At 42.9% G+C, this 27886-nt stretch overlaps 1 protein-coding gene across 3 annotated transcripts in view; it reads right to left on the reverse strand.

Moving 5' to 3' along the window:
• Nucleotides 1-27886, reverse strand: part of FSTL4 (follistatin like 4) — an 816966-nt gene that overhangs the window by 171371 nt on the left and 617709 nt on the right. For all 3 annotated transcript variants that reach the window (XM_045028515.1, XM_045028516.1, XM_045028518.1), the window contains 2 exons: nucleotides 25324-25514; nucleotides 19495-19615 (listed from right to left, as the gene is read on the reverse strand). In XM_045028515.1, coding sequence (XP_044884450.1) covers nucleotides 19495-19615; nucleotides 25324-25514 — 312 coding nt within the window. The remainder of the gene's footprint in view (nucleotides 1-19494; nucleotides 19616-25323; nucleotides 25515-27886) is intronic.

A 27886-nucleotide genomic window follows, 5' to 3' on the forward strand; every position in this document is an offset into this window, starting at 1 on the left:
CAGGCAGGGCCGGCTCCAGAGCCCAGCGGGGCAAGCACCCGCCTGGGGCGGCCCTTTCCCGGGGGGGGCGGCAGGCTGGGCCGGCGGACCTGCCGCAGTCATGCCTGCGGGAGGTCCACCGGAGCCCCGGGAGCAGCGGACCTGCCGCAGGCATGACTGCGGCGGGGACGCTCGGCCGGGGGCTCCTGTGGACCGCCCGCTGGCATGACTGCGGACGGTTCGCTGGTCCCGCGGCTCGGCTGGACCTCCCGCAGGCATGACTGCGGCAGCTCAACCGGAGCCGCCGGACCTGCGAACCACCCGCAGCTGCGGGAGGTCCAGCCGAGCCGCGCGACCAGTGGACCCTCTGCAGTCATGCCCGCCGGAGGTCCGCTGCTCCCGCGGCTCGGGGGCGCCTCCCGGGCATGACTGCTTGGGGCGGCCAAAAACCTAGAGCCGCCCCTGGCAGCAGGGCCCGGGTCGAACTGAGCGAGAGCCCAGGGCACCGTTATAAACGAGGCACCTCTGGAGCAGGGGTGACCCTCCCCAAACTGCTCTGTTAGTATCTGCAGCCCCGCAGTTCCTGCCCCCTGCCTTAGAGCCACCCCTGGCCAACTGTTCCCAGGAGCTTCCTGTTTTCTGTATAGGGGAGGGGGGCGGCAGGGAGAGGAGGGATGCTGCTGTCAGGCAGTCTCCTGCCTCCCCCCACCCATGTGCTCCATCTCCACAGAGTGGGGTGGGATGAGGGGACAGAGTGGATGGAGCTGCTGCGTCTAAAGGCGCTTTCCTTCAGACTTGTGGGTGCCACTCGCTTAAAGGGACAGCGCACAGTCTCTCTCTCACACTTCCCCAGCTCAGACACGGCGTCTCTTTCATACTCACTCCTCAACACATAGTTATATTGTTATTTTTACTTGTTGGTACTTCCTGCAATGCACATATATTCTCTGTACTTTTATTTTTAGATTTTTGACTGGTCTATGCATTTCATAATTTTATTTTTCTCCTACGCTTTACATTTAATGTTTTAAGTAGTGAGTTCTAAAATGCCTAACCTAATTATTATTACTTTTATCATCATATTGTGCTTTGTCATTCATTATTTAAAGTGGTACTATCAAATAATAGTATCCTTCTAGAACCTAACTTTAGCTTGTACTAACCTTAGCAGTGCCAGTTTAAAAACATAACTTTAGACACTGGGCAAATGAAGGCTGCTTATTTTCAAATTGTATTTTTAGTTATATCTGTAAAATAACTTGCATGAAAATAAATGCAGCTCCAACTATGATACTAATGCCAATGATAGAGTCAAATGTTAGTGAGTCACATACATGATCATGATCAGTAAACATAAAAGCCAAAATAATTAGAAAAATAAATTCCCTGGCTTAATAAAAGAGAAAAAAAACCTTAATCACATATGTTAAAATTATGTTTTTAGTGAAAAACAATTGACTAAAATAGAATAGATAATGGCAGTAACACAGAGTGTGTCTGATAGATAAAGTAAGCAGATTTTATTTATTTCTACTAAAGATGGTGTACGAAGTATCAAATGTGTGTTTCTAATATCTGTTAAAGCTCCAGAACTGATACCTCAAGGCTTGGGATTGGGAATATATTGCTGTATTATCTCCAGATTGTTCTAAATTTACATATAAACTTTAAACATGGCTTTAATTGGAGTTTGTACTATTTATTTTTTCTTTAGAATGCTCCTGTCAGCAAATTCCTAAGTTATTATCTGCAAAAACCCTAGAGTTTTCAGGTGCCCAAGTAGTCCCTGGAATCATGGTTAAAGTTTCCTGCCACCTCCCAAAATCTGAAGTAGTGCCCCAGGTGAGCCAGGAGATGCCAGAAGGCTGCAGGAGGGCCATGAGCTCTGGCAAAAGGCAGCCCCCATGTGACAGTGCAAAGCCCACCTTGAGCCTCATACTGAGCACCAGGCACCATAAGCCACAACAGCAGCGCAGAAGTCAGGTGGCAATATACTGCTGCTGGTGGTGGCGTTGCCTTCAGAGCTGGGCGCCGAACCAGCACCTGCCAGGAGGGCTGCCAACTTTCTAATCGCACAAAACCAAACACCTGAGCCCCGCCCCTTCTGAGGCCCCACCTCCTTCCTTGCCTCTTCCCCAAGGCCCCGACCCCCACTTACAAATTCCCCTTTCCTCGGTGGCTCGCTCTCCCCCACCCTCATTCACTTTCACTGGGCTGGGGCAGGGGCTTGGGATGCGGGAGGGGGTGAGGGCTCCAGCTAGGGGTGCAGCCAGAAATAAGGGGATTCAGGATGTGGGAGGGGGCTGTGAGTTGATGGGTATGGGATGCAGGAGGGGCTCCAGGCTAGGGGTTGGAGCTGAGGGATTCAGAGTGCAGGAGAGTGCTGCTGGTTGAGGGAGAGGATTGGAGTGTAGAAGAGGGTGCGGACTCTGAGCTGGGGGGTGCAGGCTCTGGGATGGGGTCAGGGATGAGGGGCTTGGGGTGCAGGAGGGGGACCTGGGTTTGGGGGGGCCTCAGGGCTGGGGCAGGGGGGTTGGGGCACAGGGTTGGGGCATGGGCTTCCTGCCTGTCCTGGCACCATGGACCACGCTGCATCCTAGAAGCGGCCAGCAGCAGGTCTAGCTCCTAGGCGGAGGCAGCTCTGCACTCTGCTCTCGCTTGCTCCCCAGCCAATGGGAGCGCAGAGCTGGTGCTTGGCTGCACATGCAGCCCTGTGGAACCCCTGCCAAGAGCCAGACCTGCTGGCTGCTTCTGGGGCGCAGCGCAGTGTCGGAACAGGTAGGGACTAGCCTGCTTTAGCCGGGTAGCACCACCGACTAGACTTTTAATGGTAAATATAAACACAGCCTCCCCGGGAAGGCACAAGACACTCTGCCACGCACAGCACTCCCAGCCTAAACCAGGGCGTGGCCCATGCATCCCAGGTGAGGCACAATGAGGGGACTCTACCACTCCCCATAACGAGTGGTCCTCAGGTGTCTTCCGTCCCTCCTGCAGCCCAGCGCAGCAGCTGTGCTCTGGCTCTGCCCATGCAAGTGAATGGGGCGTTGGCCACGCCCCTCCCTCTCTTTCCCTGGCACAGGTGGAGGCAGTGGGGCGGCTGAGATTGAGAAGAGGCTGGGACACTCTCTGCAGCTGCCCTGCCCAGCCGTGGCTCAAAGCTCCCCCCGGCCGGTTGACTCGGAAGTTTACCCTGTTCCAGCTCCATACGCTGGTTGGCCACCAACCCCTGCCAGGAGCCAGGCTGCACATGCCTTGTATGTATTAACTTTTAACCCACTTTTAACTTGTAGGTGGCCTTAGAATGCTGGCAGCCCTACACACGAGCCTATCTGGAAATTCAGCCCTGGTTCTGCGTGGCCCTTAGGCAGAGCATAAGGATTGGGTAGAATACAGCACTTAGATTGCAAGCGCCACGAGGCAGGGACTTTTTCAGGACCAGTTTCAGTGCTTCAATAAACAATGAAATAAAAGCTTAGACAACAATGACACAGGGCCATATTCTGCCCGGACTTCACATGAGTGCGCAGTGATGGTGGCCGGGTCCCTGCACAGCCTGTGTAAAGGCCAAGCAGAGCTGTGGACCCTTTGCTCTGGAGAGTGCAGAGGCTGCTGCCTGCTCCTATCCCATTCCCCTAAGGGAACTATGGTGCTCCAAAGGGGCCAGAGAGAGGTGGGACAATAGCTCTGACCATCCCATACATCAGCAAACAGAGCTGGGCACCAGTGCCAAGGGAGTATGGTGCTCCCCTGAAGGGGTGAAATAGTGGGTGCATCACCTTTCTGCAGGCAGGATCTGCAGGAGGCTTTTTGCCTCTCAGAGTCAGAATGCCTTCTGGTGCTTCCTGGGGTGGGCATGGCACAATTGAGCCCATAACAGTTCAATAACTTCCTTCAGCTGAAAGCAGGACTGTTGTTCTCCATGCTCACTTTGAGCTGGGTTTGCTGTTTTATTTCTTATGTGGATGCCTCTTTCATGTGAGTTTCATTATGCGCAGAGGTGACATCCCTTCAGAGGAGTCAATGCAGCAATGAGTTTACTGTGGTGTTTTCAGGGTTGAGCTTCTGGTATTTCAGTGCATTTCTATCAAGGCTGAAACCACTTCCCCACCCCCCAAGAATGCCTGGCTTGTGGCAAAGGAACTGCAACTCCATTCTCTTCTGAAAGCCATTTGTCATAGGGTCACTTCACCTGGAGCACCCTCCTTTGCCCGGTCATGGCACAACAGTCACCCATACCTCATTTTCCCTCCCTCAGAGTCCTCAATAACTTCACTTCAGGCTCTCCTGACACAATAACACCTCCTTGGGTAGCTAGTTTATATATATGAAAGCCCTAGTAATATTGCTAAACATATATTCCTCTTCACTCCCCAGGGCAAACACGCATGAATGCTCAAGGTGTCTTGTCCCTCAATACCACACATCACACACCAGCACCCCTGACCACGGCCAGACTCTGCCTGTCCTCGTACCAGGACAGTCAGCCCCACCTTTCAAATGGAGTAAAAACCCACTCTTCCCAGTGGGAGGACCCTCAGCCTATCTGCTGGGAGCATCCTGGCCAGGGGAGCATCCCTCACTTCCCTGGCTCTCTCAAGTTTCCTCTGGGTCCAGCTTGGACTTGGAGATGTCCGTGGATAAATTCCTCCGCTGCTCCCCTGCCTTCAATCCTCTCTGTCCTTTGGCTCCAGCTCTCTGGCTTAGAACCAGCAGACAACTCCCTCTACTGCTTCTTCTGCATTCAGCCCGCTCTGGGTACTTCGCTTGGGCACATCAGCCAGCAAACCTTTGTTGCTGCTCTCCTGCCTTCAACCTTCTCTCAGGAACCACCTGCTGCTTCCTTCTAGGACTCCTCCAGTCCCCTTGTCTCTGGCAACTCTCAACTGGACCATTTCTGACTCATTGGAATGTGCCCCCGCACCCTCCAGTCTTCTCCACTGATCCTTTATAGGCCCCAGGTGCTGCCTCTCCCTCTTAATCAGCCAAATGGGAGTACTGGAACTTGTGCTGCTGTTCTACCTGGAGGGTAGGGTTGACTAGCAGGGACTGTGCAGGGGGAATATGGAGGTGGAGAGGGAAGAGTGAGTGCGTGATTGCAGAACTAATTCCATTGCTGCAATGGCTATTCCTGGCATGGAGGGGCTGGACCTACTTCATTTACTAGGTCTTTGTAGTCTATTTTCCTAACTCTTACACTGGTAATTCTTCTATCCAGTGTTTTGTTTTAATTGCATACCTTTACTTTCAAACAGACTTTGTGTGCGCTTGCTGGAGATTAACGAACAAAAACATGGTATTAGTTTCTCTGTAAGAAGACAGTTGTCAATCCTGGGAAGATACAAGATTCATTATATCTAAATTAGAAGAACATCCCGATGCAAGTTAAGATGGGCCAGAGAAACCATGCAGACATTTCCACAAGCATGATACTTCATGTGCCGCGGCCCAGATGCACAGGCAACTGGTCATTTTTATGTTCAGTTACTGCAACTGTGCATGCACTGACAATGTTGCAGGTTGGCTTACACCCACAAATGAGAACATACTTCTCCGACAAATTGGCTGCATATATCTAAGATGTTAGCCTTATTACATGCCACAGGACACCAAGCAACAAAGTATTTCAATTGTTCTCTAGTTTTATCACATAAGCACTGGCAAATACCTTTCCTTCAGTCTCTAATTTGATTAAGAGTATGTGAACGGGCTGTGCTAATGGAGACAGATTAAATAAACAGAACCATGATAATAATATTAAAGCTGGGCAGGCACTAACAGTGCTTTGTTTCCACTCAGATTGCTACGGGCTCAGTACATAGCTCCTGAATTTTCATGGCAGAAGTGATTTTCTTTTACCACCAAGCAAAGGGCTTTTTAGATCAATAGCCTTGGGAAGATGAGCAGAATATAAAAGGAAGACATTTGTGCAGCTAAATCTTTAAGATTCTAACTCGCAATTGCCATAAAAAATGGGCTATGAAGCTGTAATGTGATGTATTTAAAAAACAATTCTTTGGTGCAGAGAGAAGCCTAAAGTCAGGTCAAAGGGTATCAGAGTAACAAGCCATTTACCCGCACGCATACCCCATACCAAGAATCTGTGGCCTAGCACATTTTTCTTTTACTTCCTTGAATATGATGGGGACAGGTGATCTCTGATTGGAAATTTAACAGATTGTTTGTTTGTTTTTAGCAATGATGTAACCTGGGCTGTAAATGAATTTTCACCAGTCACAGGAGCTTAGATGTGGAGCTCCATTGAGGATTCACAGTGGAGTGGGACCAGGTTTGGGTGGAGGTGGTCACAGGGCAGGAATCTGAGGGGGCCCATGTTCTCCCCTCAGCTACAAAGAAGTGGTGGCAATAGCGTAACTGAGCTAGGGAATCTGACCTTGGATTCAGATCAATGGAACAAACTTTCAGAAGAGGTCAAATGAATCTGGAGTCTAATCACCCACCTTCTCTCCCTTTGAGAAAGTTTTTCCAGTTAATTGTATTCACAACCACAGCTCTGCACTCCTCCCTCTGTACAACTCCTTTAAATTAGGGATCAGGAAAGCCTTGTAGAATCAGATGTTTTATTGAAATTCTGAAAGTATATTTTTAGGATTGCAGAACTAGTTCAAGTTCTCAATCCTTTGTATCTTGCAATTTAAAGTTTTTTATCTCACTGGTGATTTCATGTGTGTATACACACACACACACACACACACAATATTGAAACAAGGATCTAATTTGATGTTTGCGGATGAAGACGTTTTCACTCTCACCCTCTTTGCTCTTCTTTGCACAGTAATTTTATTATTGTTATTCCCCCTACCCCACTCTCTGCTCCAGGGGTAGGCAACCTATGGCACAGGTGCCGAAAGCGGCGCACGAGCTGATTTTCAGTGGCACTCACGCTGCCCAGGTCCTGGCCACCAGTCCGGGGGCCTCTGCATTTTAACTTAATTTTAAATGAAGCTTCTTAAACATTTTAAAAACCTTATTTCTCTAGAAATCGTTTGGATGTTTTAACGCCGAGAGATGAAAACTGCTTCATACTCGTGCCATGCTTCAAATCGCCATGAAGAATGAGGCTGTTCCTAATGCTTGTCAGTATTCAGGAGTGTATCTAAGGCCTTTTATAACGAATAATTCAGGTTTGTGTGACAAACTGCATGGTAGCGAAAAGATGCTTCTGCTGTTGTGGCTGACACATGGCAAATATGCAGTGTTGTTGTAGCCGTGATGGTCTCAGGATATTAGAGAGAGATTGGGTAGGCACGGTAATATCTTTTAGTATATCAGATTTGTGACCTCAGCTTACCCGTGGATGAAAAATTCTCTTTAAGCATCAAGTTTCTATTAATGTTGCATGGATATCAGTCCGTTGATTACAGGATGTGAATATGGCTTAAAATAGGAGTTGCTGTGACTATTGTCAGTTTGCATGAATATAACAAAAATACAGCTGATGTATTTTACACGGCAGCTAGAAATACACAGAAGAGGATTTCAGCATAGCTTCAGAAATGTGGCCGTAAACACTGCAGGAGACATTTCTTTCTACGCGTTGCTCATCACTTTCCCTTCGACGCTGTGAACATTGGGAGTCAAGAGGACATGTTTAAAAATGACACATTGCAGACACTACACGTTGTGTTTGCTGTGCCTCCCCTTCTCCATGGGGACCATGGAACAGCCCCCTCTCCCTGGGAACTCCTGCCTGTCTGGGGCAGAAGGTGACTCATCGAGGGGAGCAGGTGGCTCAAGCCAGGGGTAGTGGTAAGACCCGGCTTGCTCTATCCCTGGAGTAGGGTGACCAGATAGCAAGTGTGAAAAATCGGGACAGAGAGTGGGGGGTAATAGGCACCTATGTAAGAAAAAGCCCCAAAGAGCGGGACTGTCCCTATAAAATTAGGGCATCTGGTCACCCTACCCTGGAGGAGCCCGCAATTGTGTGGAGTGGACGGGGCTCCTCCTTGCCTTGCCTTCCCCTTGTGTACAGCTTTGTGCCCTGGAGGCTCTGGAGGGGTTTAAAATATGCCGGGCCGTGGCTGGCTGGGTGCCCAGGGCAGAGCAGCAGCAAGGAGTGTACAGCGAGTTCCTAGCACTCAGGGACGGGGAGAGCAACACAACAGGTTGCTGCCGTGGTGGGCCCCTTCTCCAACAGCTGTGGGACTCCCTGCGAGCTCTCCCCACTGCTGCCCTGGCCTGGCCACCTGGCCAGCTGCAGCCCCACATCTCCCTGATAGGCTCATTGTGCCTCCAAGTTTGAAAACCAATGCACAGAGCAAAAGCTGCTCTTGGGGCCAAATCCAAGTGTCATCACAAAGCCTGAGAAGCCACACAGTTTGCCGAGGTGTTCTGGGAGAGAAATCCTCCTCTGCAGGCCAGGGAGCTGCTCCTGCAGCTTTATTGCTCCTGTCTCCCTAGAGGAATGGCCATTGCAGCCATGGAAGTGGGTCTGCAGTCACTCATTTACTCTTCCCTCACCACCTCCATATTCCCCCTGCACAGCTCGCTGCTCTTCAACCCTACCTGCCAGGTAGAACAGCAGCACAAGTTCCAGTACAGCTCCTATAAAATTATTAAATGAGATAAAAGGCGCAGAAGAAAGAAAACACATGAAAAAACAGTGGCAAAGAAATAAAGAAAAGAAGGTATTCGCCTCAGTACTTAATATATCAAAACCCAAGATGACTCACTTGGGCAAACATTCCTTCTGTCCAAAATGCTTTGGTATGTGTGTTGCCATTTTATCCATCTAAACAGTATATAAAATTGTACACCTCCCATATATTTATTATTTCTAAGAACCCTTAGTGGAAAAGCAGGTTTCTTAAAACAGCACCCCCACCACCATTTTTATGCATAGTATCCAAAGATGCTTTTATGGGGTACATTAACCATGTGTCACATTTGTCTTCTCAAAATCCTTAGCAAAACAGATAATGTCAACAAAAATTTTAGAAAACTCGAACATTTTAGGGTCTGAATTTTAGAAACAGCCTCCACTTTCGTAGAAAGAAACTTGTGCCAGCAAATAATTGTGCCTATAATTTTGCACTCACGGCTAATGAAAATTATAACAGATCTCTAGCTACTTGAATATGCAGATACAAATGTGTAGTTAGGGTTAGATCTAGATCCTATGATATCAGCCCACAAATAACTGTGTTTACATTTAAGGTTACTGATGCAATTTTGCATCCATAAGTAATTGAAAATACTATTATTTGCATGTTCAAAATTTATTCAATGAACTCTGCTGGTATGCATCAAATAATTATTTGGGATATAGCGTTCAGCCAGTTTTATGCGCTAGTGAATCACCCATACACGTTTATAAATATTTAGATATTCCAATCTTGAAAGAGTGTATGATTATGTCATCTTTGAAACACTTATTTTACTCCACACTGGAAATTCTTACATCTAAAAGCAGAGATAAACAAATCAATGTCCCCTGAAGAGCATTTTAAAATTACCAATGCACTGTATTTTAATGAGTTTTCTTTGCAATTTGTACACAATAGATTTCCAATACGAACTTGTAATTAGTTCATTTTCTCCAATCATTATCTATTAAGTCCACTAACATTTTCCAGCTGGTATCTTTTAAAATTAAGGGTATTTGGAAAAAATTATTATGATCTTGCAGTTGACATATAAAATGCATTGGCACTAGTGTGCAACTGAGATTGTTGAGTAAGAGAAAACAGTCAAACTGATACAGAGCATTAAAGTTTGTTCTTACAACACATTTTCTGGCTTTGATGGCAAATTTTGTCCAAAATTTTTTGACCCCATGAATCTTCAAAAAAATTAAAATAAATAAAATTTACCAAGTCTAAAAACTTCTTGGTGATCTTATACAACAGTTACTTCATGAGATTCCCTGTTCATCCACAGACAAATCATGTTGTCACAATGTATAAGATTTGTATTGATCTAATTTTTGTGTACAAGCTCAGAATGTGAAAGCATTCCCAAGTTTCACCCAAGGAAATGTGTTCATTCCATTGGCAAACACAGCTCTTTACACTGAACATAATTTTGCTTTGGGCATAAAATGTGGTAATTCCCTAATTTTGCTTGAGTGCAATGGTTTGCCTTTTTAAAAGAGAAATATAATTAGATTTGCAGCAAAAACGCTTTTTTATTGCAAAGTGGAAGATTTTTCTCCACTGTGAAAATGCCTTTTCCTTTCACAAAACACAGCACAATTATGGAGAATATGCAATGTGTTACAACCAAACCACACTTTCACAGCTTTGCTGAAGCAGTGAGTAGCACGTTACACATTACTGGAACACAGCAAGATAATTTTCATTCTCAACACAAAACTTTACAATATTACATTTAGGATAGTTTCACTAAAATGCAAAAATTCAAACTGTTTGCCAAAATGTGTTGCTGTTATGCCAGCAGGCAAAAGTTCAGTTTTTGAAGGGGAAATTACTTTTCATGTTCATTCAACTCTACCCTACATTCTATGCAGCAAAAGACATCAAAAGCCTAGTGCAACTCCCCTTTAGAGGATCTGGGGAGGATTTATACACCAAATACTCTATTTAGACTGGAGAAAACCCACAAATCCAAATGCTTGTAGGACTCGTAATGTGCATGGACTGGTAGGAGATGCTCTGGCTACTCCATTGGATGGAGACCCACTGACTAATAGGAATAGCATGAATTATAAGAGGATGAACACACAAACAGCTCTGGAGGAAATGGGGAGAAAGGGCTTTGGGGGGAGACAGAGCCCTGGGATGATAACACTGGGGGACAAAGAATACAGATCTGTAAAAGAGACAGATCACTGGCTAAATGAGGGCACAGCTCCAGAGACAGAGTCCAGAGGCAGCAAGGGGAGAGACATCACTGCTCCAAGGGACCCAGAGCTCTGGGGTTTACGGGAAGACAAAAGGTAGGGGCAATGCTGGTTCCCTCCACACACGTGAGTGTGTGTACGCTCACTTTTTTGTGGTGGATGAACAAGTGCCTTACTGCACCCACTACACAGCAATGGAATGCAAAATGTGATTCGCTCTGTGTGAGCGTAAGGAGTGCAGGATTAAGCCCACTACGGTATTTCCAATTACTTTATGCTTCCCAGGGCTTCCAAAAATGTTGCTGCAGTGACTGGAAAATACTTAGCTAGTAAATGGTGTGAACGATCACTGTACGTAGATATTATGATGTATGGAAGGGAGATCAAATAAGTGCATTTTCAAAAGAAAGTAGCAGTGAAATCAAAACACTTTTGTGCATCTAGCATTTTGCGAGAATTTCTTAAGTTCAAACTTGTTTGCCGAACTTTTTTTTTTTTTTTAAAACAGAAAGTATAGGACTGTTCTGCTAAATTGCTTCTAATTCACTCTTCTGGGAGTCACAGAATAAACAAGTATCAAAGAAGTAGCCGTGTTAGTCTGGATCTGTAAGCACACTGGCGGGCCGGGCCAGTTTGTCTATTTGCTGCGTCGGCAGGTTCGGCAGACTGTGGCTCCCACTGGCGGCGGTTCGCCGTCCCAGGCCAATGGGGGCGGTGGGAAGCAGCGCAGGCCCAGGGATGTGCTGGCCATGGCTTCCTGACACCCCCATTGACCTGGGACGGCAAACCGCAGCCAGTGGGAGCCGCGATCAGCCGAACCTGCCGACGCGGCAGATAAACAAACTGGCCCGGCCGACCCCTGGTCTATAAGGTGCCACAGGACTCTGTCGCTTTTTACAGAATAAACAGTATCTTCAAACAACCCAGCTGCACATTTTATTTTTTGAGGCAAACAGGGCTCAAAGGTAGTTGCCTCGGCAATTTGAGGGAAACTTCATTTCTTCCCCTGGGTGCCTAGCATCATCCTCTACCACTGCTTCAATCTGATCTGGGAGGCTGGAACTCCCTTGCTTGCTACAGCATGTTTGAAGTTAAGATACTGCATAGCTCACAGGAGAAACAAGTCAATGTTGGTAAGCTAATGAATTATTTCCCACGTCGTACTGATATCTGCAGCCCCATGGAAGACCACCACATAGCAAGGAAATAACAGCCTAAGGGGCAGACCGTGGAACGTAAACTGTCAATATTTTAGGACTATGATGATTTGATCCTGCAGATATAACAGCTACAATATTATGGCTCAAGAGGAGCACACCTGAAGCAAAATGCCTTCTCACAATACAGTTGTCCGATGTAATTAAGCAGACTTGACCAATCTTACCAAAGTATACAGTAACAAGTATCCAAAAAAACCCCACAAAATCCCACTGACCAGGAGCACAGCTGGGTATAAACTTCATCTAAAAATGTAATTTAGACTTGCTATTTTTACATTAGAAAGCCATGCGCCTCATGTGTTCAAGGATATACGTATTTAAATAGGGGCATGTGTGCCATATAGAGTATGTGTATACCTTTTCTTTAGAAATGTGAGTCTCAGAGAGCTGGTAGGAAGAAATCGCACAGGGGAAAAAAAATCTAAGGGAAAAAGGAGTTCAGGAGAGCTGGCAGTTTTTCAAAGAGACAGTATTAAAGTCATAACCACAAACTATTCCAGCACAAAGATATGAAGAACGGTAAGATGTCAATATGGTTGCATCAGGAGAATAAAAGAAGAATAGCACAAGTGTAGGTCCACTCCTGAGCAGGGAAGAAGAGCTTAACATGGATGACACCAAGAAGGCTGAAGTGTTTAATGCCTATTCTGCTTCATTCTTCACTAAAAAGGTTAATTGTGACCAAATATTAACACGATTAATAAAAATAATAAGCAGGAAGGAACACAAACCAAAATAGGGAAAGACTGTGTTAAAGAATATTTAGATAAGTTAGCTGTATTCAAGGTGGCCAGGCCTATTGAAATTCACCCTAGGGTACTTACGAAACTAGCTGAAGCGAATCTCAGAACTATTAGTGATTAGTTTCAAGAACTCATGGAGGACAGGTGAGGTCCGAAATGACTGGAGAAGGGCAAACATAGCACCTATCTTTAAAAAGGAGAACAAAGATGACCCAGGAATTTAGAGACCACACAGTGCATCTTCAATAGCTGGAAAGATATGGAAATTATTATACAGCAATTTGTAAGTACCTAGAGGATAATACAGTTATAAAGGAATAGACAACATGGATTTGTCAAGAACAAATCATGCCAGACCAACATAATTTCCTTTGTTGACAAGGTTACTGGTCTAGTGGATAAGCGGGAAGCAGCGGTCTTGATATACATTGATTTTAGTATGGCTTTTGGTAGACCACATGACATTCTCAAAAGCAAAGTAGGGAAATGTGGTCTAGATTAAATTACTATAAGGTGGGTGCATAATGGGTTGAAAAACCATACTCAGAGTAGTTATCAATGGTTCACTGTCAAACTGGTAGGATGTATCTAGTAGGCTCCTGCAGGGGACTGTGCTGGGTCCACGATTATTCAATATTTTCATTCATGATTTGGATAATGGGTGCAGATAGATTTGTCAATTTCGGTTGGATGTATTAATCACATGACGTTAATCTTTAATTAAATATTAATCTTTAATTCCTGGAGACTCCAGGACAATCCTGGAGGGTTGGCAACCCTAGTTGGAGAGTATGCTTATAAAATTTGCAGATGATGTCAAATTAGAGGGATCACAAGTACTTTGGAGGGCAGGTTTAGAATTCAAAATGACTGATAAAGTGGAGAACTGGTCTGAAATTCAGAAGATGAAATTCAAGAGAGACAAGTGCAAAGTACTACAGAAAGAAGAAAAAAATCAGATGCACAACTACAAAATAGGGATTAACTGGCTAGGAAGTCCCTTCCTTCACTTGCCCCAGTCAGCATTCTTTTGGGGGTTTGTTCCCTCTTACTCAAGTTGCACCTCTATATTTATCTTTTCCACTAGTTGGAGAACATCAAAGTGCCTTTGTAACTGATGGAAAGATCTTTCTTCAGAAGCTGCCTGGAAAATCAGAACTATGCTCAAAAAATTCTGTTTTAAACTCAGCATTCTTAAAGATTTAACTGGAGGATTCTTGGAAAAGACTAAAAAAAAAAGTAGAAATCATTCTGCATGCACACACAATATTTTGTTTTCCCCTCTGCCATGCAGTTTTACTTTCTTACCAGGGATATTTACATAAAAATAGGAGATGACAGTTTCAGTAGTGTAAATCTGGAGCAATTCAGTGACATTACTCTGGATTTACACTGGTTTACTTAACATTAGGAACTGGTCCAGGATCTTCGCTCACAGAAGTTAATTTGCCCTTGTTCCATTTAAAGGAGCTACAGCCACTCAAGTTGGGAATATACAAGAAACTAAGGTCCAAAGGCATGGGCTGACCACAGCCAGAGAGACCATGTGGCTACCAGATTTCCCTCCCCTATGGCTGCAGCTAAATCATGCTGCCAATGCCTCCCCTTCCCACCCCCGGCTGCTTTTTCTTCACATCTCACAGGGAATTCCTTAATGCAGCTCTAACTGGCATTACCCTTCACAACTATTTGCCATGAAGTTTAATTTTCTTCCCATAGGTCGCATTCTGCATAGAATGGCTGTTCCCCAGTTTTGCCTCTCCCAGGATTCTGATATAACCAGAGACCCCCAATGACATGGCGTTATGTGGATGAGCTTCTAATTGGGCTTAAGCCTTTAGGCTTGTACTCCCCTCTCATGCTAACTGTGGGACCCTTTTTTGCTCTTCTACTCCTGTTAAGATCAATACAGTATTGATGCTTTATACACTGTTAGACAACAGACAAACGTATGGTGCAGGGACTAAATAAATTCCATTGCTCGAGTGTGTAATTCAAAAGTAGCTAACATTTTCCTTTAACATTTTATTAAGACTTTATTAAGAGGGCTTTACAAACATTATCTATAGAATCCTCACAACACGCCTGGGAAGGAAAGACACTCAGGCCCAGAGGCTTTTAGTGACTTGCCCAAGGCCATACAGTGAGTCCGTGGCAGACCTAAAAGTAGAAGTCTCTCGGCCCATTAAGTCACTCAGTCTCCCTTGTGCATTTTTAATACACATTGGGGATGCGTGTAGCATTAGAGTTTTAGGGCTGAATTGGAACCAGAAAGGACAGGAAAAAACCTTTCAAAACTGATTTTCAAAACAAAGCATGGGAATGAGAGAGTGAGAAACATTTATAGACAGGAGGGTTCCTATTTGTTCCCCCTTTTTTTCCTGCTCTATTGCCACTAGTTTGTATTTTATAATCCCAGCTACTATTATCGGTCTGATCCTGTCTGCAATTTGTTCATCATTCATTCTCCTGCAATGATTTGTTCCTTCCAAACTACAGCTATGCATTTAATGTAGATGTAATTAGAGATATAGGTATCTCTCTCTGTAAAGTAAAATGTTTTGAAATAGGATAACAAGAATAATCAATGCATTGACTGAAAAACAAGTATTTCACTTTTTTCTTTTGAAGAGAGTATTCATTCAAATTCTTTTTTCCTAGATAGAGCATCAAGCATCTCAAAAATTGCACTATTCAGGTACTAGAAAAAGTACTATATCGGGCTCCACTTTGACAATGGCCAATGACAAGCATAGGGCACAGAAAGCAACCTTTGAAAGCCAAAAGTGCTTTGAGATTTGGAAATTATCTTGTCATAATTTCTGACCTATCTAGTGACATTCATACTTATCGAGCAACTTCAATCAAAAGCTCTCTAAAGCCAGTGTGACCTACCAGCAACAGTGGAACTGTTTTAGGTTAGTCAAAGCAGTCTCTAAAGGACTGTTTTTTGCTATCCTATAATCTAATGAAATGCAAAGCCAAGCTGTCAAAAATGAATGTCAGCTTGAAAAACTCTAACGAGCAATGAGCTATAATTTAACAGGATTTCTATCTCACTGTTAATAACCTCTTATTAACTAAAGCAATATTGACAAGATAAAGCAATTTTGACTGAATACATGTTTTCCTGGTCTTTGTCATATTGTTACTAATTGACCTGTCCACATTGATGATATAATATAGAGCTAGAGATTTCCAGACAGTTTTGCATCTGCAACCTACTACTCTCTCATTAGGGAATGACAAAGGTAAGGCCAGCAATCATGTACCTAATTTTAATGACCTCTTGTCTGACATAGTTTCAGAAGATCTACCCAAAAATCACTCTTCTGGGCATGTTCAATATCCTACTCAGCTGAGTAACATGCTTGCCAAATTACTAGACTGTTTCCATGCTTATTAATTTGACGTTTTCTCTGCTCTAATTCTTACAATAGCTAGAATAACTACTTGTTATTCATGTATTGAGTTTTATGCAGCTGTATAGAAAGTAAGAAGCAGACAAACACGTAAAACAGCCAAGCTAGCACCTTACCAGTGTTCTTCGCATTTCCTGGGATGTGGACATGTTGAAATAATCAAGTTACAACTGGGATTTTTTTCACTATGTCTCTTGAGCCTGGATGTCGGATAAGGTTCAATAATCAGAGATTGGAAGACACCCACAATTTGCTCTTCTTGCAAGACCCATCCAGAAAATAGTTATACTGCTTGACATGTTATTTATGTATAATCAGGAAGAATTTAAATATTAAGCATTTTTCTCCCTTTGCTAACAGCTATTTAGAGCAATTTACATGAATGCAAACAAACTCAGAGGGATTGTACTCAGTGGATTAATTAAAAGGACAAAGTATCTTTCAGAAAAGCAGAATAAAATGATTCATTTAGAGACAGTGAGAGATCCATTATTTTGCCCATAATCCAAACGTGAGAGTTAATTCAACACTTGTATGTAAATAGTTTATTTAAAACATCTGTTAAATTAGTACCTATTAGATACTAGTAACTTGAAACCAGAACCATTCCACTTCTCAGGAAAGATAAGTTATGCAATTACTCTGGTGCATTCATTTACAACTGATCAGCATATCATAATGTTAAAAATGCTTTCTGGACAGTAACGGGGGGAGGAGTGGAGAGAGAGAAAGCTACCAAGCAAGCATGAGAGAGGCAGATCGACAGCTTTGTAGCTCTTACAGAAAAGCCAGGGGAGTTTTAAAAATGAACTATGATTTCAAAAGCAGCAAAAGAACGACACATTGGAGAGTTCAGCTCTTCAAATCATCAAGGTCATCTTTGTACCTCCCTTGGATTAGATCACTGTACAGGTATATGGTGCATTGGGACAAATTTAACATAACAATTTTGGGAAAGGGTAAAGTAGATTCAGACTTTATGATGTCATTGAATTCTGATAATTAGATTTCACAGTCTGTTGAACAGCCGTCTTTGCAAGCCTATTGACATAATTCAAAAGTGATTGACTTAACTCATGTGGATCTGCACAAGAGAGATACCGATGCACTGGGTCACAGCTATGAAAAATATGGAGGATGTTGTACCTTTAAAAGCAGCACTTTGGCTTGGTTTACTGACATTCTGGTTCATAATGAAGTGATTAACACAAAATTCAGACACGCAAAGATTACAAAACCAAACTATGCACTTAAAACAACTATGTGAAGAGCAAACATTTTTGAAATGCATTCCACAAGATCATATTACTAAAATACATTTCCCAGGAAAAGTTGTATTTGACCAGGATTTTCTCTTTACTTGCAAAAGCTGCAAAGTTTCTACAGATACATAAACCATCCCACTTTCTAATTCAGGATGCTGACAAACCATTAACCTCTCCTAATAAAAGCAGGTTATTTGGGAAAATCCAAAATAGAGAATAAAGTCATCAAATGGGCTAATTTTGATGTTTGGATGGAGAATAATTTTTTCCACAGCAAGTTCTTTTGAAATATTGTAAAGAAAACCAAGAAGCAACACTACGGACATTTTTGAATGCTTATCAATTACTGTTCTTTAGGTAATATCTCACACCTGTCTGATTTTCATTACCTATTTAAAATTCACTGAACCACAAAACCATTGAAAGTGATATTAGAATTTAGCTTTGGGTTCCTGTGACTTTGAAAACCCATTGATCCAGATATGCTCCCAAGTAACTGCATGTCAAGTCTTTATAGCTGGGTTAATTCACTTTATAGTCTTCTTAATGTACAAGGTTTTATGTTTTATTGCATCTCTATTATTTTCAGCATGCAGTGATGAATTAAATGCATATGTGGTTTAAAAAAGAGGGCCAAGGTGCCAGCTGGGACTAATTTTAGAGCACTTTAAAAATTATTATCCCAAACCTTTTTTAAATTTAAAACTTGAAATCAACATAACGGAAGCTACTCACTTTAGAAAAGATGAAAATCTGTGGAAGCAGCAATTCTAAGGTGATTCCATTTGCCTTATTACTCTGGATGGACAAATAATACTGAAAATTAGCATGCTATTTCAGGATATGTTAAGTGACTCAGAACCCACTTCTCCCACCCTTACTTATGATGAGCATAGAACTTTATTCCATGAGTAATCATTGGGCGCATTCATGGAGCAAGGTACTATGTTTAATGGGAGTAAAGGGGGGCAGTATTGAGCTTTTATTTTGCAGTTCTGTAGTTTGTAAAGAGGAATAAGAGGCAGAAGTACCCAGTGAAATACTTTTTATCTTACAAATGTTAAATTGACAAGGTCAGAATCCTGTTGGAAATGCCACTAATTTCAGTAGCGTTACCTACATGCTTAAAGTTATGCATATACAGATGTATCTTGCTAAAATCAGGCCTATAATATGTACACTTCAGAGGGAGGGCGTGAGATTTCATTAATGTTTGCAAAGCCTTTAACATACTCAGATAAACAAGCTTTGTATAAGCACAGAAAGTATTATTTTTTGCTAGAAATCAGAATAGTGAGCTTTGAAGTACCAATACACGATTCATAATAGATATTGTTAATTACTCAGAGAAGTATCCATAAAACTTACAAACCCCAGGCAAATAATTGGTAACTCAAGAACTTAAAGTTGCACACAGCTTAAGTACCTTGCTGAATCAGAGCCAGTATGCATGTTGCAAAATGGTTAAACAGGTACAGAGATTTGTCCCAAGATCACACAGCAATTCATTGTTAAAGATGGAAATAAAATATTTTGAATCCAGGCAGAAGATGCAGGGAAAAAAACCTTACTTTTCTCACCCCTAAAATAACAGCTATTCTCACTCTGTGGTTAGCCAGGTTTCATGAAAAAAATTCTTGAGAAAATTCAGTGGTAAATCCTACAAGCACAGTTCCTTGTGGCCTCCTAGAGACTACATACATGTTCTACTTACACTTCCAGAAATCCAACAATATCTTTTCAATGCCATTAACAAAGCCAACAAAATAATCCATTGCCTGTATCTCTTTATCAAATCCATAAAGTTCAGTTATTTCCTGATAAGCACACCTTACCTTAAGGAAACAACCCCCCGCAGATGCTGACCCCTTCCTCCCCCTGCATACACATACCATGGAAAGTTCAGAATGAAAACAACTATTTCATACACACATTTCTGGAGACAAAATATTGTCCTACAGGGTATTCATAGAACACCTGGACTGTAAGCCACATTTTGTCATTGCAAAGAAGTGGGGGCAGGAAAAGAGCATCATGACTTACGGAACGCAGTATAGAGTTCCTGCAGGTTTAAGTAACCATCATTGTTGTAATCATCAAATCGGAGAAGATCTTCCAGCGTGCAATCCAAGAAATCATCTTCTAGAGCTTCCTTCTCCATTAGCTGCGGGAACAGAACATTATACTAATAGTGAGTTGCGACATTGCCATTTTGAAAGAAAAATTTGCCATTTCAACAAAGAAAAATGATATGCTCCAAAAACTGAAAATGGCGTAAATTTAGTATAAGGGGATCCTAACCGACATAGTGCATGTCACAACTAGCAAGGGGTTTAAACTTGACAAGTATTAAAAACCATTATCTTGAAATCAATGCAGGTATTTTTATTTTCCTGTTTTTCATCTTTACCGTCCTATCTGAATTGTTTTGTAGCCATCTTTTGTAATTTATGAGGCAAAACTGGTTGTGAATTAACTGTTGAGGGGTCTAAGATGTCAGCCATTCCTTGTCAGCACGGATGTAGAACAGGGCTCATCATAACTGTAGCTTTTTTCTTAGCAGTCTAACTCTTGCACCCAGGTATTCCAGCAGGTGAAGTGAGTTAATTTGTAACTGAAGACTCCATGGAATGCAAGCTACAAGGGTGATCTCTCCACAGCGCATTGTGTGATGAGAACAGAGCTGGACACGTTTTCTCTAATGAAATAATATCTCCTTGCAAGTGTATCCAAAATATTCAAGATGGAAAAATTAAAAGTAAAAATAATCCTAGACATAAAATAGATTATGCAGTCCTCTTAGATATGGACAAAATTTTATTATCTGTCTTAATGACTAGTATAGACAACAGCCAAAAGCATATATACTATACACTTATTTCTCAACATATGTTTTACCTCTGACAGCTGTTTCTTTAGAATATATATAAACCCTTTACACATTCCATTCTATATATGGACAGAGCTTTAGCAAACACTTAATTAAAAGAGTCATAATAAAAATTAAGTATAATGTAAACGATAGGATCTTTCAATTTATAAGAGTATAAATAAAACTGTTGAAACAGACTATTCAGGGCAGGAAAATCTTTTAAGACTTTCTTATATTTACAATTTTAGTCTTGACCTTATTGTATTAAAGGCAATTTGAAGTAATAATGCTAAAAAAATGACCCTTCACCAGCAAGTAAAAATGTTCAATAAAAGTGAGATCAACCATAACTTCAGAGCTAAATCTTCTAAAGATAGAAATTTCCCTGTCTTCTTTTGTATTGAAAATGTATTAACTTTTCATCTGACTGACAAGTTTTTACTAGCTCCTTTGATTTCATGTCAGAAGAAAAAAAACAGCCCATGTTAGCTGCAATGTATTCAGTAGATTTATGAAAATGACTTTAAAATACATTAGAGTTTTAAATGGCAATAACATTCCAGTTACCACAGTTGTTAATAGCTTTGTACATCCACAACTCTGAAGTTTCTGTGATATTTCACAGTAATGGGCTCAGAAGGAAACTTCAGCAGGGTCGTTCCACTGACTATGGCTGGAGTTGGATTAGGCCCTAAAAGGAGAAAATGTGACCATACTTCATTTTTTATTTCCAAAGATCTTTTCTCACTGAACAAGAATTGTTTGATTTGAATTTAAATAAACAAATTGCCAAAGCTATTCTCCCTCCTCTTAGGGCTAGTTTCTGTCTAGCCCTTACATGAGTGCACGGTGGGAGTGGGATGGAATAAGGAGCCGTCCCCCTTCTGGAGTTTATATAAGAGACTTGAAGAACTACAATGCACAGGTAATGCTCCTCAGGGATGAGTAATGCTCCAAGGTGAGAGGGGATCAGAAGAGAGTAGATGGAGGTGGTCGGGGTGGATGACCAGTGGAGCTGGCTAGAAGCTCTAGGAGTTATATGTTGCACTCCTCAAAGAGGCTGCATCCCTTCCACACTGCGGGGCTCTGGGAGGCATTGTCTCTCCACTGCTCCTCCTGGGACAGTGCTGCTGCACCTTGCCACCAGAGAAGGCCTATGCCTAAATGCTACACTGTAGCCTTAAATAATGACAATCAACTTAACAAATGCCTCTCCGCCATAGCAGGTGAGCTTGTGATTCCCTACCGCCTATTCTTCTTTTTAAATAAATGAAAGGAAATGAGAAGTAACAATTTATGTGCTGGTCACAGAAAATGCAATCACAGCATCTCCCACGGCACCACATTTATTTTATTTACCTCTTCTGATTTGCAGCAAAGCTCCGGTCTTTGGAGATTTCGGATTTAAAACTCTTACAAATTAAAAGACCCAGCTCAGATCAAACACCAATCTACATAGCAAATCAGGCAAATTAGTGGAGATCACAAAGTAGAGAAATTTAAATATATCCCTCCCTAAGAAATCTCTTAAAATGTCTGGGAAAGAAACTGGCCGTGTAGCATACCCTGCAAGTCAGCAACAGCGTGAGAGTTAAAAATAATTTTAAAAGCATTGTTACCATGCAAGGAGTTCATTTCAGCACCAGACTTCCACTACCAGTACTCTAGATCTTTTCTCTCTAGCTTCATCTGTTGCTGGTCATTTGTAAACAATAGTGAAGGGTGAAGATAACACTGGGCAAGGGGATGCCTAGGCACCACTGTAACTGATCCATGAGGACCAAAGATTAATATAAGGCTGGTCTTTATTGAAAAAGATTTATTGGCATAATTCTGTCAGTTAAGGGTGTGATTTTTTTAAACAGACATAGCTATGCTAGTAAAAGCCCTAGTTTATATGCAATGCAATTATACCAGTATAACTTATTTCACTTCACGGAAAGAATAAGCTATACTGGGATAAAGCTGTTTATATCAATATACTGTTTTATCTATACTGCAAATAAAGGTTTGATTGCAGCTTGGATAGGCATACTCATCCTAGCTATAATTTAGATAGTATGTCTAAAAATAGCCACGAAGATATAGCAGCACAAGGTTCAGAATGGGCTGTATAAGCCCGCCCGGAACCTTCGATCCATACTCATATTGTCAGCCTGTGCCAAGGGTCTGTGCCACTGCATCTTTACTGTTATTTTGGAGCATGCTAGCTAGATTAAAGCTAGCACAGTTACACCAACCCGAGCTGCGGTCACACTTCCAGTTGCAGTGCGGATGAATACATACTACATTTGCTACTATCAAGTATAGACAAGGCCTAAGTGTGTTCTCCTCTGGGAGATGTGGATATGCAGCACCGTGGAAAATCAAACCCATAGCAATTTGCCCAAAGCTGCACAGCATATTAACACTAGGGCTGGGTTTAAAACTCAGGAGCTTCCAACTTCCACTCCTGTGCTGATTAGACCTTGCTGCTTCCCCACTGAAATAATGGGGGTGGGAGGCAGGGGCATTCTTAACGATAAACCAAACCCTACACAAAGAACTAGCTCATCGAGTTTTGCTTATTATTTTTTGTAGAAATATGGAGCAAATGAGGTTACACTGTGTGATCTAATAACTATAAATGGCTACTTTTTTTTCAGTGCAAGTTCAGTTTTAATGTCCTGATGGAGTAAGCGTCACATAAATGGAGAACGAGAGTAGAACAGACAATCAAGTGTCAGTACGCGAAAACTCTTTTTAGAGTAAGGGAAAGGTATCGTCTTACATCCATGACCTTTCCTTTAAAAAAATAATCAAATTTAGATCAGCTACTTTATATGTTCATAGCTATGAGATCTAAGAGAATTTACTCTGACACCTTGAATTGTCTAACAAAGATCTTATATCGTGTCAACTGCATTAGGATTAAAGCTACAGGAAACTGTTCTACCCACTAGTAAACTCATAAAAGGAGTAAGCTTGCTAACCTGCCATTTGCCCAGTGGATTCATTTTCATGATAAAGCTGAAAGCATGCATGCTTTCCCAGAAGAGTCAGAACTAGAGATACTTATCTAGAGCAAAGTGATAAAATGCTAACTTTTGCAACTGAAGTGGCTTCCTAAGAGCCATTTGCTTCTAATTATTCTCATGTAAAGCATAATAGAATAGTAAATATATATACAGATAATTAATTACAAACATTCTGAGTTTGTTTCCCTAATTTTAAAATTCTCCTGTGGTTTTAATTGGGTGAGCTGAGACAAATGTGTTAAGAGACCTATGGAACTGCTTTTGTTTTCTGTAGCTCGCTCTCCTAAGGGCTTTTCAAACTCACCTCTGCCCACTGTCCATGGCTATCATTTAACATTCTATGATGCACTCAAATCCAACTTTACAGCAGAGAATTCTCATTCTTTAACAATTCTTCTGAAGATGCTCACCTTTCATTCAGAATGCAACTATTTGCTCTCTGAACACTTTTCTAACACTGGATCTCCTAAAATCCCAACCCTAGTTTTCTGACAGGGCAATGCCCTGCTAAGAGTCTGTGAACACACACACACAACTTTCCTTCCCTTTTCCTGGGGGGGGGCGGGGGGGAGCAGCAATGTCCCTGAAATGGGCTGCTCTTAGGATACGAACGCAGCTGCTCCAGTGTCTATGACAAGTGACCAATAATCACATCCACCCCCCCATGCGTGCAGATTTCTGACTGGGGACTCCCACTAGCATCCTTTGTCTGCCACTCCTGCGTCACAGCAGGACTTGAGACTCGGAGACAAACTGCCTGCCTGCAGTGGGGTTAAGTGGGAGGGGTTTGTGCATTGGCCAATCCCACTCTCTCATCCCAGCCAGCCAAATGACTAACTGGTACAGAAATCTGCAGCAAGCAGGATCACTGGCTTGGATGCAGCTATTTGACCCATAGCTAGGAGCTAATTTGTCACTTGGAGAAGTTATATTTCTCTGTGTCAAAGGATAGCCACCTTCACCATTTAATCTATGGCTGGGACTATTTATCCAGGGCTGAGATATGGTAGGTGAGCGCTAGGGCACATCCATACACTGTGGGCCGACATACTACACTTCTGGGGCCCAGGCTGCTCCGAGATCCTTCACACATTTAGCCCGTGACGGTGCTCCGGCACAGAATATGTGATGTAGCTAATGTTGTGTGTTGTGTAGTGAGATTGCCTTCCTCTTCTTGCTTTGTACCCAGCAGCCAGCAAGCTTTGGTGAAAGGAACATAGAGTATATAAATCCTTCTTGCTGATACATTGGGTACCACAGTCAGGTCAGGGTACCCTCCACAGTCAGGACTCTCTCAGTACCTGTGTTCTGGCACCTGCTGCAAACTGGATGCACCTTGAGTACACATGGAAATCAGTTCAACTCTCAGTGCTCCATGTTTGGTTAACTTTACCAATTAGATTAATTCAAACAGCACAGCATGTTGGTAATTAAAGATTATTGTTTTCCCAGACTTTGCATCTTCTCTCATTTCATTATGTCCAATAATCAACACTCCAGTAACTGCAAAGAGATGTGGGGGGAACAAAGCTGTTCCAATATTTTAAACTCACTGTAACACTCATGCAGTGTTTGGAAGGCGGGGGCGGGGCAAGGTTCATTTTCTAATTTAAATCCATTTTTAAATGCAAATTAAGTCTATATTTGTCAGCTAGCTGGAAGAATTTCAAGGAATGATTGTAAATAGTGAGGGATTTATTTTTGGAGGGGATGGGGAGAGGCCTGGATAAAAAGCCATATTGGGTTTTTTTTTGTAAAGGATCCTAAACTGCTTGACAAAATGCCTCGGTCTCCCAAGGGAGGAGGGGAAAAGACCTTTTATATACTGTACTACAGTAGAATTTCCTTCCTTCCCCTAACGTTAGACAGACAGTTACACACAACTATTCTCACAAGAATTTGGCTGTGTTATATTCAATTTACACTTTGAATGAAAAATGCAATCCATTTCATAATTCAATTTTCATTGAGCGATAAACCCACCTGAGCCAGTTCAGAGCTGCTGAGGTGTCCATCACTGTTTATATCCAAGTACTTAAACATGTCTTCAACTAACAAGCGCTTCTGGGATGTTCTGTCCTCTACAGGGCTGCTCAGCTGGCTGTGGTGATGAGCTTGAAGGTCCAGGAGCATGCTTTTAAGACGGCTGTAGTCTGCCATTGTGCAAGTGTCACCTAAAAGATAAGACTGTATCACTGGACCATGTATTTCTACCTTAATCTCTGTAAAGGGCTGAACTTCTAAAGGGAAAAGGAAGGCACAATCAAAAACAGCCTGTCTGTGCAGATGTTAGTTCTCAGATGCTATGCTTTAAGGAGATCCTATAGTCGTCCCCTGTTGTAATAGCTAGCATTTTTAATAAATCCTACCTTCAAGGAAGCTCTTAAACATGTTCCCGTACAGATTACAAAGCTTTGGTTAGCACCTACATTACGCCTAATAATCTCCACCCATATTAAATTATATTCCTGCTATATATTCCTTAACAACACTTATAAAATAAATACAGACACCCAATGATAAGGAAAAATAAATTCTAGCAAGTCTGAGTTTACAAAGCTTGATGATCACAAATAAGGGCCACTCCAGAGCCCTGTACCATGTGAAAGGTGGCATTGCCCTGACTAAAAACTGTGAGGCTTTTCGGCAAATGAGGCATGAAACACACAGTGACACTAAGTATTTTATCTCACTGGCAACGTGCTACAAAAAGAGAGAACCTTACATCCATCACAAGCTGATAAATTGGCCACCAGGAAAATAATAGAGGGTGACAACCTTAAAGACCTAAATGCAGCTAGGGTTCACGGCACTGATTGTATCTATCACCCTGAGTGGGACTGAAGCAGAAAGTGGTTGTACTAACCCCTGAGATACTATCCAGTCCAGGGCCAGATTTTGCTGCCAGTAGAAATGGTGGCCTCAATGCAATTATTCTGGAGTGACATTGGTGTATTTGAGCAAAGAATAAGAATCAATGTTTATGACCTAGAAAGCCCTACTGAGGCAGTATTGTAAAAGCATGAAAGGCAGTTCTCCAACGACTTCCCTCTGTGTGAGCCTGGAGAGCATCTTACTCTGATTTGAGGCTTATGCCTGAGGCTCTTACTCAGTTTAATTCTTGACATCAGCTTTTAAAAAAACTTTTTAATTTCAGGCCCATTATTGTCCTTTTTGGGGTCTGTTCTTAGCACAGGCAGGAATTGCTTAGGTAGATCTGGGGAATATCAAGAGAAGAGAAGAGGCTCTTTCAGGGACAGATTTTCCATCTTCTTTGTTGCTGGATTGCATCGTTTGGTTGGTCAATTTGATGGGAGAAAAAGACAGGAGGGAATCATTAGCATTTCACTCTGTCCCACTCCAACCAAAATTGGATTAATATTACAAGATTGGATGTATTTCTTTGACAGTGGACACATCCACTCAGAATATTTTTTTGGCACATCTGTGCACAGAGCCTCTAAAAATACTATGATTCTACTAGATGTAAGGCATACAGGCAGGACCTAGCTTCATTGCTTCAGGTGGCATTTTCTAATCAGTGTCCTAGCCAGGGGCGGCTCTACCTTTTTGGCCGCCCCAAGCAGTCATGGCCGGGAGGCGCCCCCGAGCCGCGGGAGCAGCGGACCTCCCGCGGGCATGACTGCAGAGGGTCCACTGGTCGCGCGGCTCGGCTGGACCTCCCGCAGCTGCGGGCGGTTCGCAGGTCTGGCGGCTCTGGTTGAGCTGCCGCAGGCATGCCTGCGGGAGGTCCAGCCGAGCCGCGGGACCAGCGAACCATCCGCAGTCATGCCTACGGGAGGTCCACTGGAGCCGCCGGCCGAGCGCCCCCTCCGCAGTCATGCCTGCGGCAGGTCCGCTGCTCCCGGGGCTCCGGTGGACCTCCCGCAGGCATGGCTGCGGCAGGTCCGCCGGCCCAGCCTGCCGCCCCCCCGGGAAAGGGCCGCCCCAGGCGGGTGCTTGCCCCGCTGGGCTCTGGAGCCGGCCCTGGTCCTAGCAAGATCCATGCTGAGACTAATATCAACAAGATACTTTGGACGTCTCTTCCCCTTCTGTCAGCCCCCTACATTTTCTGAAGGCCTCTCTCCCCCCATGGATATAGACCACTCTAGAGCCTGTCATCAAAATTCCTGCAGTGACCAGAAGGACTGCTGGAGAGTGATGCAAAAAATTCCCTCTCCTTTTTGTTATTGCCACAGAGGTCCTGGCCCTTCCTCCTTTTAATCTAGGAACAAGTGACTGAACTTTCACACGCCCTGTTGTGCTAATACTGGGTTGCCAATTTTCTCTTTTGTTTATTTATATTTCTGTACTTTTTCCAGCATCATGTCAGTTGTTTCCCATTCCGAGTGAGGCACCCAGATCTGTTTCTTTCTGTTACACGTTTAGTTAGAGAAAAATCAGCTGCCTTACCCATTGTAATCACACAGTTTTGCTGTCCTGATACCTTTTTGGCTTTGTCTACTGCAATCATATTTTTCCCCTTATCTGAGAGTTGTTTTCTCTCCAGTGTTTCAGATGAATACCACAAGTAGGAAAAATAAAT

Source organism: Mauremys mutica, chromosome 8 (genome assembly GCF_020497125.1).
Source record: "Mauremys mutica isolate MM-2020 ecotype Southern chromosome 8, ASM2049712v1, whole genome shotgun sequence".
In the NCBI taxonomy this organism is placed as follows: Eukaryota; Metazoa; Chordata; order Testudines; family Geoemydidae; genus Mauremys; species Mauremys mutica.